Below are 13,271 nucleotides of genomic sequence, written 5' to 3' on the forward strand. Positions count from 1 at the left end.
GAATGGTAGGAATATCAGTGAACATGGTTTGAATATCGAGTTTTAAATCTGTTTAAGTCGGTAGAATTTCATAGTTTTGCGTTGTTTTAAGACTATGACTGACTCCATGTTCGACACGTTGTTTTTTAGCGGTAGACCGTAAACCACTTTTTTAGTGCAAAAGGGAAGTTAAGGAAAGTTATTTTGCCCAATAATAGCCTCTAGCTTTTTATCACGAGCCTTTTTCATTCGATTTTTAAAAGTTTTATTTTAGCACGTAAACTAAGATATACAAATGTCTGTGCCACAATTTTATTCTTGTCATGCGAGTTAGCTTAATCAACACTTGGCTGAGCAGCCGGGTACTTTTCATAACTTCATCGCCATGATAATTGCATTGAGTGCTTTGAGCATTTCAGCGCCAGATTGACGTATAAACCTGGCAGGCAACAGGAATCCATAATGTCCAGTATCTCGAAGCTCCACTGAAAACGAATAACGAACTCCAAGGTTACCGTAGACCCAGTCTTCTGCTACCCCAGATGCGCCGTCTGATGAAGAATTGAATAGCAGTTTGATTTAACAATCCAATTAATACAAAAATATTTGATATGATAAAATTCCATAGACTTTAGGAATCTCATATTATTCGAGAGTTTTATCCAGGTTCTTAGTCTAGTTTCAAGTGTTCCAGTGAATAGACCAAATTCAAAACTCGCACCGATGTGAGGCTTAAGTTGTGAACAAAGGAATCTGGCGTGATTCGTGACTTTTGAATCACGCCAGATTACTTTGAGTCACGCCAGATTACTTTGAGTCACACCAGATCCCTTTGTTCACAACTTAAGCCTCAAATCGGTGCGAGTTTTGAATTTGGTCTATGGAGGCTTTACATCATCACGTGCCGGCGCCGATTGTTCAGCTTCGTAGACTGCCTGCGGTAAGAGGGCAGAACAATACAATCCCTTTTCTCTTGGAAATTGAATTCTTTCTCATGTAAAACGAATGTATTGTTCCTGTCATCTAACATGGCTGTCGTCACGTGATGGTGCAATGCCTCTATTCCTTTTCAATGGACATTTTCGGCATGAGCGTGAATGTTTTATCAGTTGCTAACGTAAAAAGAGTAAATCATATGACTGTACACTGAACCTACACATCAGCCTTGAAGACTGCCCGTGTGAGTAGTTTGCTGCGATATCAGACTCTTTTATTGCTCTACAAGCGAGCTCTGCGACCCTCATCTAAAAGCAAAATTTGCTAAAACATTCTTTAGTGAACAAGTTTTATATGATAAGTTTAAAAATATATTCAATGAACATGATATGTAAAACGTATATTCTAACGATATAGAATGCGTGGTGGACCCGGCACACGTTCATTTAGCATAGTTGCTATAGTTAAAACTACCCTCGGTAAATAAAATTCATATCCTCGCGAGTCTTGAACTTACTTCCTTCAAAGTGTCACTACAGTTTTACAGATTTCAATTAATATGCTCTCTCACTAAAGCAATGATAAAAGACCTGATTAAAGCTCATTTTAGTTGTGAATTTTTTTCAATTTAAATTGATTACAGCCATTTTCAATCACACGCGCCGCTCTAGAGATTGTTTCTTTCGCGACGAAGAAGCTTTTGGTGGACGTCAATCAAGACCGTTTCCATGACATTCTATAGGCACGTGACCTTATAGCTTTGTGTTTTCCGACAATGTTATGGAAACGCCTTGCGATTGACGTCCACCAAAACCTACGTCACGACAGAAAAAATCGCTAGAGGGCGCGCGTGTTTGCGAATGGCTGTAAATATTACCTGCTCTTGATAGTCTTTAGTTTTATTCTTAGTATGTCCCCATGGAATAAACCACATCTGACTGTACGAATGCACGTCCAGGAAGCCTTGCAGCCTTGACCCCAGTGATTCCAGCAATGTTTTGACGCTAAGCGTCTCAGGTTCTGAGAATGGCTTTGATCCTTGATATGTTCCGTGACAAGGATCACAACTTGAGCCTGAACCTGTAGAGTCAAAAAAAAAAGGATTACTTCAAGAACCGTGTGGATCTGTGGTCGTTAGACCACAGGTCGCCTGATCGAGAGAAGCTTTAAAATAAGCTTTTCTTTCAAAAAAATCGACAAAGAAATCGAGAATCGATGTATAGCCCAGTCGCAGTAGCGAGTGTCAAACCTTCTGATTACTAACGCCATCAGTGTGCCACTGACAAATTCAATAGATACATGCGTGACCTGTATTTAACAAGAACTAACACAAACAAGTGTAGACCTCGTGGCTTTGTCCGCCATGTTTTATTCTGACTCTACGGCGCGCAAAGCACGCTAGTACATTTTAAACACAGGGGGCCCAATACACAACATATCCCCCCAACAAGGTCTTTCAAAAAACACAAAACAAATGTATGTGTAAAGAACAGTGTCTATAAGTCCAACATAACACGAGGCTTGGGTGCCCTCTGTGATCTTCTGACTGGTGCAGGAGATGGACACAACGGTGACCCATGTTCCCAAATTGGAGCATTGTTCGGAGCATTTGTGGGAGTACTTGTGGGTGTATTTGCAGGGATACTTGTGGAGGTCGCAGCTGTAGGTGAACAGATCGCCTCTGTATTGGACATAACTGGGGTGTCTCTGGGTGCTGGAACATGCAACATTACATCAGGCAGCTGTGTCTCCTGCAGCTGCGGAACAATGGGTGTTTCCTTCAGAATACTTTGGTTGGCAGAACGCCTACGAACCTGGTCTTGGTGCTTCCTCACCAAGCCACCCTGCAATAACTCAACAATGAATGACACTGGACCTGTCTGTGCCACAAGAAGGCCTGGTAACCATGCTTCATCTCTTCCGAAATTTCTTGCATAGACAAGATCTCCTACAGCAAAACTTCTTTGAACAGCTGTCTTGTCATGCTGCGATTTCTGTTTCTGTTGCTGAGTTTCTACTTTGCTGTGCAGACTTGGACGCAGGTTATCAAGGGGTGTCTTTAATTCACGACCCATCAAAAGCTTTGAAGGCGTCTCACCAGTAGTGGTGTGTGGCGTAGTGCGGTATTTGAACAACACCCGCATTAACTTGGTTTCTAAAACTCCCTCAGAGTGTTTAAGTCCATCCTTTACTATATTGACAGCTTTCTCGGCAAGACCATTGGATGACGGGTGGTAGGGTGCAACCGTTATATGTTTGACTCCATTCTGTTCCATGAAATCTTTAAACTCCTTGCTTGTAAAACATGTACCATTATCTGACACTACTGTGTCAGGAAGACCATACGTGGAAAATGAGATTCTCAATTTCTCAATTGTAGCTGATGAGGTAGCAGTTCCAGTGACATGCGCATCGATCCATTTAGAGTGGGCGTCAATTATCACTAGGACCATCTTGCTGCCTGGTAGGGGGCCTGCGTAATCAACATGGACACGGCTCCAAGGACGATTTGGAAACTCCCAAGGGTGCAAGGGTGCTGGGCCTGGAGACGGTCTGGTGCTCTGACATGTTGAGCAAGTCTGCACAGTTTGTTCTATGTCCTGGTCAATGCCTGGCCAGTAGACATATCTTCTGGCAAAGGACTTAGTTTTCACAATGCCAACATGGCCTTCATGGAGCATTTGTAAAACTTCAGGTCTCAAGTTCATTGGGACTACAACTCTTGTACCCCAGAGGATACATCCTTGTTCCAAACTCAATTCATTTTTGCGACTAAGATAGGGGCGCAAGTCATCTTCAACTGTGTCAGGCCAACCCATTTCCAAATGACGAAGAACCTTTGACAGGACAGGATCACAGGCAGACTGGTCTGCAATCAATTTGGGAGTTATTGGTACAGAAGAAAGGAAATTCAAAAGATGTACAGTGTCTGCAGGCAATGGAACAGTTGCTGGAACATCTGATAAAGGAAGGCGACTGAGAGCATCAGCATGGGCTATCTGAGTACCTGGCTTGTACTTGAATTGGTAATCATATGCTGAAAGGGTCAGAGACCAGCGGAGAATACGCCCAGAAGCCATGGTAGACAATGACTTGCGTCCTCCGAAAAGCGTTTCCAGGGGTCTGTGGTCATTGTTGATGATGAAGTGTCGACCGTAAAGGTAGTTGTGGAACGTTTTGACTCCCCACACTACTGCAAGCGCCTCCTTTTCAAGCTGAGAATATCCCCTTTCAGCAGTGGTTAGCGAACGAGAAGCACAGCTTATCGGCCTTTCTACCCCGTCGATAATGTGTGATATCACTGCTCCAATCCCCTTTGGGCTGGCATCACAAGAGAGGATGATCTCCTTTGTTGCGTCAAAGTGAACGAGAAAGCCTGAGTGTTTGAGGAGTTGTTTTGACTCTTCAAATGCATCTTGTTGTGGTTTGCCCCATTTAAAGTTGGTGTTCGTTTGCAGGAGCTCATGCATTGGTGCTAGTAATGAAGACAGGTTTGGCAAGAACCTTCCATAGTAGTTAAGGAGTCCCAAATAACTCCTAAGCTCAGTAACATTGGTGGGAGCAGGGGCATCCACAATGGCACGTACTTTTTCTTTAATTGGATGTAATCCCTTTTCATCGATTCTGTATCCAAGGTAAGTTACCTCAGCCGCCATGAAGACACACTTGTCCTTGTTTAGCCGCAGACCAGCACTGGATAGCCTCTGAAGTACTGCATCCAGGTTGGTGATGTGCTCTTCATTATCCTTGCCTGTCACTAGTATGTCGGCTTGATAACCAACGGTTCCTGCTAATCCTTGGATCAAGTTGTCAACGATGCGTTGGAAAATGGAGGGTGATGAAGAGATTCCAAAAGGAAGTCTAGTGTACTGGTAAAGGCCTCTTTGTGTGTTAATTGTAGTGTATTTTCGTGAATCTTCTTCAAGTGGAACCTGCAAGAAAGCACTGCTGAGGTCAAGTTTTGTGAACTTTTGACCACCTGATAATTTCGCGTAGAGATCCTCTATCCTTGGTAAAGGGTACTGGTCAGTGTGAATGTCACAGTTAATGGTGAGTCTGTAATCACCACACAGACGAATTTGGCCATTGGTTTTTTGTACAGGTACAACTGGAGCTGCCCATTCCGCAAACTGTACTGGTTCGATCACTCCTTCTTTTTCCAATCTCTGCAACTCTTCATCAACTTTATCTCTGATGGCATATGGAACCGGACGTGTTTTTAAAAACTTAGGTGTCGCATTCTCTGGGACGTTAATTTTTGCTTTAAGTCCTTTGACTTGTCCTAGGTCTGGTTTCCAAAGATCTGGATATTTGCATGTGAGTTCCTGAACCGTGTCTGGTGATTCAGTAACTTGATTTATATTTAACCAACTCAATTGCAACTGTTCAAGCCAATTTCGTCCAAGAAGACTGGGCCCTTGTCCGTCTACGACAAGCAGAGGTAAGTTGAATGACTTATCGTGGTGTTTCACCAGAACAGTAGTGGTACCTAAAACTTTCACATCTTCTCCCGTGTACGTACGTAGTTGTGCCTTGGTTTTCTCCAGTTTCTTTTCATCGAAAATCCTTCTAAACATGTTGTTTGCAATCAACGTTACCGCTGAACCAGTGTCAACTTCCATCTCTATGTTGTGGCCATCAACGGACAACATGGTTTTGTAGGCTGAGTTATTACCGTTGATAGTGAACATATTGTAGCTTTGATCAGGTTCCTCTTGTTCATCTGCTGTCACTTGGTTTACTTTACTTGATGCATATGAGGTTTGCTCTGATCTTTGTTTTGACTTGCAAACCCTTGAAATATGGCCCTCCTTGCCACAGTGGAAACAACTCTTATCTTTGAAAGGGCAATGTTCCTGGTTATGTCTTTCACCACAGCGATAACAGGTTTTCTTCGTTTTAGGAAACTCTTTCGTCCCTAATTTGTTGACATCCGCAGGAGCTGGTGAAGAGGCTTGCTGTTGGATATTTTTGGCACCTGAAGTGGCAAGTTCAATGCTAGTGGCGATCTCAAAAGCCTTGGTGAAAGTTAACTTCTCATACTCTACAGAAAGTAGCCGTTTTTGTATCGTGTCGTCATTTATCCCCATGACCAGTCGATCTCGAAGCATTTCTTCTAAAACAGTGCCAAATTGACAGGTTTCACTGATCTCTCTTAAGTTAGCGGCAAAGGAGGCAATGGACTGACCTGGCGTACGTTCACAATGATAGAACTTGAACCGTTGAACGATTGGCGAGGGCTTCGGGTTACAGTGGTTTTCTAGAGCTTTGCAAATCTCGTCATATGACTTCTCAGAAGGCTTGTTGGGTGAAAGAAGTGACCTCAAAAGACTGTAGGTTGTAGGTCCGATGACACTTAGTAGTATTGCTCTCTTCTTGTCTTCATTTTCCACATCATTCGCCAAAAAATACTGTGTCAGTCGTTCCGAGTAGTGAATCCATTTTTCTCGTGTGGCATCGAATTCCTCGATTTTTCCGTAAACTGCCATGTCTTCGTTCCAAGGGCGTCTTAGTTCGACGTTTTTGGTTCGTTTGTAGAATTATCCTCGTCGCCAAATGACCTGTATTTAACAAGAACTAACACAAACAAGTGTAGACCTCGTGGCTTTGTCCGCCATGTTTTATTCTGACTCTACGGCGCGCAAAGCACGCTAGTACATTTTAAACACAGGGGGCCCAATACACAACAATGCGAATAAAGTGTGTCAGTCAGATGCTTGGGATCTACATGTGAAATATTCTAGGAGTGCAAGAACATGAATTAAAGTCCCTTGATCGGTTGATCTAGCAAGAACTAAACTAGTGATGAGGAATGCTTTGATATCAATAACTAACAATTCGGTTCGGACGTAACATGAGCACATCCTATAAATCAGCCTTGTAGCTGCTAATTACACTTAGCAACCTTGGTTTTTCATATCTGAATATACAGTCTATTAATGTCATTAACGTCCACCAAAAAAAGACATTTACACATTTACACATTTACACATTTACACATTTACACATTTACACATTTACACATTTACACATTACAGGGACACAGGGACACAGGGACACAGGGAACATGGGACACAGGGCCACATTTACACATTTACACATTTACACATTTACACATTTACACATTTACACATTTACACATTTACACATTTACACATTTACACATTTACACATTTACACATTTACACATTTACACATTTACACATTTACACATTTACACATTTACACATTTACACATTTACACATTTCACATTTACACATTTACACATTACACATTTACACATTTACACATTTACACATTTACACATTTACACATTTAAACATTTACAAATTACACATTTACACATTTACACATTTACACATTTACACATTTACACATTTACACATTTACACATTTACACATTTACACATTTACACATTTACACATTTACACATTTACACATTTACACATTTACACATTTACACATTTACACATTTACACATTTACACATTTACACATTTACACATTTACACATTTACACATTTACACATTTACACATTTACACATTTACACATTTACACATTTACACATTTACACATTAACACATTTACACATTTACACATTTACACATTTACACATTTACACATTTACACATTTACACATTTACACATTTACACATTTACACATTTACACATTTACACATTTTGACATTTTGACTAAAAGAAATATCACGTGTTTCCTTGAAGGTTCTGGCATAAAACAAATGCTGAAATACCATTCTCCATCTTAAATCCTCACTAAATGGTCAGGGCATTCTGGATTTTCGATTCACGAGTTGAATTTTACATTTAAAGCTCAGGCTGACGCACACGAGGCAAAGAATACATAATGAAACACGTGATATATCTTTTAGTCTAAATTTGTAAATGTGTAAATGTCTTTTTTCGGTGGACAACGTTAATGACATTGACTGTATATTAAATACATCACGCTGGCCGCAATAAACTACTTCGACGATACGGCGGCCATCTTGGATCGCGAGGCATTACGAGGCGTCCAGGGGGCAAATAAAACTTTGTCACAATAATGACGTCGATTGATCTTTGTTTTTGTTTTAGACCCTGAAAATGTTGCCGCTGTACCGAGTAAGTAGTCCATTAAGTGTAAATATTTGAGAAACATACCTCCCCAGGCGTTGCCAAAGTTTCTGTTCAAATCTACTCCAATACAAAAGCTATTTTTCTGTTGACGTCGGTTCTTGCGCCAAAGTCGATCATTCTTTACGAGACAAAATAGAGATATAAATTATATTAATGGAAGCTTATGAAATACATAAACGTTTGGAAGGCCACAGGTTTGTTAGCCACTGGTTGTTAAGTGCTATCCTTGTAAACCAAGGACGGTTTTTATCTGAAGTATAAATATGGAGCGCGCGGTGGGAGAGTTGTGCGCATTTCTTGCAAGTTTTACTTACTGTCCATGTGTATTCGTAGCCGTCCACATTGATGACAGGAAGAACTATTATATCCATTTTATCGAGAAAAGCAGTCACCATTGAGTCTTTAATATAACTAGATGTCATCTGAAAAATAAATAAAACATCCAACATTATCTATTTAACACGTATATGTAATGCTCTTTTCGCAAGGTGAAATCGCTCAGCCCCTTTCAGATTGACCACGAGCATCATACTTTGTTGTCCAGCGGTAACATTTGCAACATATTTCAATTGTCAAAAGAGAGCCAATTCAAAGCTTATTTGCAACAGGTCGAAATTTTTATCATAGATTCATAGACATTTAGTATTAGTTTTACCGCTATGCCACTAGGGATCAGGCCCAGAAACACGCAAGCAAACACGTAGAAATCCTCAGCATGAATTAAATTCAATATGGCGGCTTTTCCGGCAACGACTTCGTTATGACTCCTTGCTAAATGTCGAAAATTTGATGCAAAACGCCTGGCGTCGAACTGCAGTTTGAGGTTTGCGGTACCAAGCAAGAACGTTTTGCTAAAGGTCTCTATTAACTAGTACATTACCTTATCAATGATATACATGCAGGTTGCTGGGGAAATCCATTCACGAGCGTGGATACCACATTGAATGAAAAACAAAGGTTTGTTGACTTGGAATTTCCCTTGGATCTGTAAGAGCAAATGAAATGACACAAATAGAAATAGGCCTTGGTCAATCACATACTGCTACGTCGATAGACCTCGGCTCTTTAGTTTGGATATAATATCAGTAGAATGTTTTCTGTTTCAGATAATTTAAAAGTGCCTATACATAGTAAAATTTATTCGTTTAAACACTTGAGGATGAGAAGACAATGTACTAAGGTCTGAATCTTATTATTTTAGAGAATGCATCGACATATGCAGTCTGAAACTATGTTGCACCCAAATTCTTCATTAATAGAATTATTTCGTCTTGGTGCAATTTTTACCCATTTCAGGCCACTTTTCCTAGAGTATTATTTCTTTGCTTAACGGTTGCACATGAGGAGACACTGCTACATGAATATGTAACTTAAAACTTCAGCTTCAACAATTGATGGGTTGCAAGCATTCCCAAGAGAGTTAAAAGACAAAAACATGACAGCCATTGTGGTACCGTTAACAATGGATGCTAATGAGAAATCTTTTGTTAAATGGTACCAACATGGCTCCGATGACGTAACGTGCCAACGAAGCTAGAATGCAAACATTTTGGAATCTCACACACTGACCTTTACTAATAAACATAAGCATTCCATACACACTCGAGGCATTATTAATGGGTTGGGGGAATATGTGGATTCTGGATATTAAAAATATCAAAGTAGCAATATTGTATTAGGCACTTTTAAAATCGATATATATTTTGTCCATCCTGTAAAATCTTAATGAGTGTAAACTTATAACGATGATTGGAAAAAAATTAGTTGATCCATAAATATCAAACATACCTCCCGCACTCCGAACTCCCATTTGTTTTGGATACATCGTGCATACCTGTATCGCTAGAATATCCCTGTTTTCGTATGATTTTCCTATACTTAAGGCAGTCGTAAACTTGCTGTATCGATCAGCAATGGAGTGTAGTTCATTGTTTATCTAAATAAAACATAAAAGTTTGGTCATTATCATCATCATCATCATCATCATCATCATCATATCATCATCATTATCATCATCATTGTCATTATCATTGTCATCATCATTGTCATCATCATTGTCATCATCATTGTCATCATCATTGTCATCATCATCATCATCATCATCATTATCATCATCATTATCATCATCATTATCATCATCATTATCATCATCATTGTCATCATCATTGTCATCATCATTGTCATCATCATTGTCATCGTCATTGTCATCATCATTGTCATCGTCATTATCATCGTCATTGTCATCGTCATTGTCATCATCATTGTCATCATCATTGTCATCATCATTGTCATCATCGTTGTCATCATCGTTGTCATCATCGTTGTCATCATCGTTGTCATCATCGTTGTCATCATCGTGGTCATCATCGTGGTCATCGTCATCGTCATCGTCATCGTCATTGTCATCGTCATTGCCATCATCATTGTCATCGTCATTGTCATCGTCATTGTCATCCTCGTTGTCATCCTCGTTGTCATCTTCGTTGTCATTTCGTCATCATCATCGTCATTATCATCGTCATTATCATTATCATTATTATTAATGATATTTATTAGCATCTGTTATGTTAATGCGTATTTTCTAATCATGGTATCCAACATCGTAGATCGTATTGCGCTCATTCACCTCGTGCAGGGAATGATAATCATCACAAAAATCAGCCATCCTAGCATTGTTTGATTTTACTTGACGCTTCTCTATTGACTCCTTTCTTTGAACATCAATAAGACGCTTCAAATCCGATATCTGGACCTTGACGTTAAAGCCCCAGTGACGTAACAAGCCGTGCAATAGATGGTAATCTTTATCAGTGACGTGAAAATCGATAGCTTGGCCAACGGTTGACGGAAATCTCCAGAAATCAATCTGAGACGAGAAATTATGTTTTAAACACATTATAACAATTACCTTAATTAAGGCGTTAGATAAGAGTGGAAAATTTCCGCTAAAATTTTTCTCAATCAATACAAAAAGCTTCATCTTTCTTTTTCTCCCACTCTCTCCAGTTATCTCTTTCTCTGATCTTACTTTAATTCATTTTGTAACATGGATTTATAAGTTTTACAGTATTTGTATCGAACGGCTAAAGAGCCATTATGCTGCAGGGAACTTCATATTACATGTGACATTATTTCATATGTGTTTATTTCCAATATTGCCTTTGGCCCAGAAAGGCTGTAGGGAGACTTCAAACTCGTAATAAGGTCCGTGTAGGGTAGTGAATTACTAGGTATAGTTCAGGCATCATTGGCGGATCCAGGACTTTAAGAGTGGGGGGGGGTTCATTTTTGCAAATCCCGGCACAACAATAACGTTCTTTTGCATCATCATTTGGGCACATCACTGACCTAGGGGCGTTCCTGATAAGGATAATCTATCCATCAAAAAGCGGACCTACCATACTTTTATTTATTTATTTAAAAAAATATAAAAAATCCAAGGTACCAGCCGGTAGGGGGGGTTCATTTGCACCCAATGGGCCCCCTAAATCCGCCACAGGGCATTGACAACAAATTATTCGAAACACTGATATAAGTCGAGCTCTTGGGAATCAGCCTTCCGCCGAATAATTCGCTTGAGTGTTCAAGAAAAAGTGGCTCATGTCGAGGTCGAACTTGATAAATAGAGAAAATGTACGATCGCTGATCAAGTCTAACATCAAGTTGGATTCATTGTTATGTTGTAACTCAAGTTAAATGGGTAAGGTATATTGCCCCATAATATGCTAATTTTATCAAAATATTTCCAAAATCCAAACATATAAAATGAGTCTTTCATTTCCCTTAATTTCACGGTAATTCATTGTTAAAATTGGTCCAATCTAGTATTTTATTGCGATCGTAAAACATCCTACTTTTGAATTAAATTTCACAAGTTTCAACAAACATTCTATTATTCGATCAAATAGAAAGAAACTAAATGCAGCTCGTGTTAGTAAAGAGAGATGCCTTTTCTGAAAACCTTCTATGCCATTTACGTCAACCGTTTCATTGACAGGGCCGGATATGTAGTTGAATTAAACCATTTACGAGCTTTTAAAGAAAATATTTAAGCTCCCAAATAATGATTTAATTGATTCATTCTAATTAGTGGAAATTGTTTTGAAATGTTAGTGAGCTGAACAGCTGTTGTCACATACTTAGCTAAATGAATTTACTGGGAGGGAAAACATCTTGGTAAGAGAATTCGTAAGAGAATTAAAGAAGAAAGAGTTGTTTTTGATGCTGAAGAAAAATTAGAAGAGAAAAAAGAAAAAGCTATCTATAGAATTTGATGTAGCAGGGGGAAAAAGCACATATTGTAAGCTAAAATTTAAAAATTTTGGTAATTCAAGTTTTTAAAATTTTTTTGATGTCTTTTTCCTATTTTCCTTTTCTTCTAATGTGTTAAATATTCGTTTATCGTTTTCAAGTGTTTTCTATCAACTTGGTTCTTTAAGAAGACAATAATTCATAATTATCTGGAACTCGTACCTTGTTAGCAATGTCGTTGAATGCTGTCATTAGCTTGAGCTGGGAAACCGTTGACGGTACGACGCGAAGTACTTTGTCACTACAACGATACATGCACCATCAATTTTAGACAGTCTCTTTTGTTTTCCTCCCTTCGCAAAACCCGAAACACGCTAAATGTTTGATGAGCCCAGAGGTTGTTTCATGGTTTAATCTCTGACTGTTAGCCATTCTGACTTTGATCAGTACAGAGGTTGTTTCGAGGTTCCGTGTTAAGTACATCAATTTTGAGGTTTAACCAGAGATTAGACCAGAGGTTGCCTGGTTCAATCTGTTAGTTATCCGTGCCCTGACTTCGATCGGCCCCGTGGTCGTTTCAGGGTTCAATCTCTGAGTTAGCCGTGCCCAGATTTTGGTCAGCCCCGAGGTTGTTTCGAGGTTCGTGTTAAATACATCAATTTTGAGGGTTTAACCATTACATATTCAATATTAAAGCTGAAACATTTAACCTGCCTCAACTTACCTTGAAGAAAGAGTAAAAATATTGCAAAAAAGGAGCAATCTCAACAGCGCCATCAGCATCGATGAAAGTGCTGATATATATTCTCAATATAGGACAAACCATCTAATGTTTCGTTCAAATTGAGAAAGATAAACTCAGTGCCTGAAAGGAATACAGATCATAGTTTAACTATCAATGTCATGTTGTTATAAGAGAATGAAACGTAATCACGGGGCATCAAGGCGTATTTACCACGGAGAAC

General features: G+C 39.4%; 1 protein-coding gene across 2 annotated transcripts; it reads right to left on the reverse strand.

Annotated features, from left to right (window-relative positions):
• Positions 1-257: 257 nt before the first annotated feature.
• On the reverse strand, positions 258-13,172 carry LOC116307329 (carboxypeptidase B). Of its 2 annotated transcripts, XM_089036071.1 has the most exons (10): positions 13,031-13,172; positions 12,529-12,607; positions 10,682-10,921; positions 9,890-9,991; positions 8,936-9,040; positions 8,370-8,477; positions 8,080-8,173; positions 1,793-1,995; positions 1,136-1,223; positions 258-530 (listed from the first exon to the last, which is right to left on the reverse strand). In XM_089036071.1, exons 1-10 carry the CDS (start codon positions 13,087-13,089, stop codon positions 349-351), a joined length of 1,260 nt encoding a protein of 419 aa, XP_088892197.1. In that variant the 5' UTR covers positions 13,090-13,172; the 3' UTR covers positions 258-348. The 2 variants fall into 2 exon arrangements, with proteins under 2 accessions (XP_088892197.1, XP_088892198.1); XM_089036072.1 differs by lacking the exon at positions 1,136-1,223 and having other exon boundaries at positions 367-530.
• Positions 13,173-13,271: the final 99 nt, after the last annotated feature.

Source organism: Actinia tenebrosa, unplaced genomic scaffold, assembly GCF_029948245.1.
Source record: "Actinia tenebrosa isolate PJP-AT-01 unplaced genomic scaffold, QUT_ActTen_1.0 PGA_scaffold3__52_contigs__length_22856419, whole genome shotgun sequence".
Classification (NCBI taxonomy): domain Eukaryota; kingdom Metazoa; phylum Cnidaria; class Anthozoa; order Actiniaria; family Actiniidae; genus Actinia; species Actinia tenebrosa.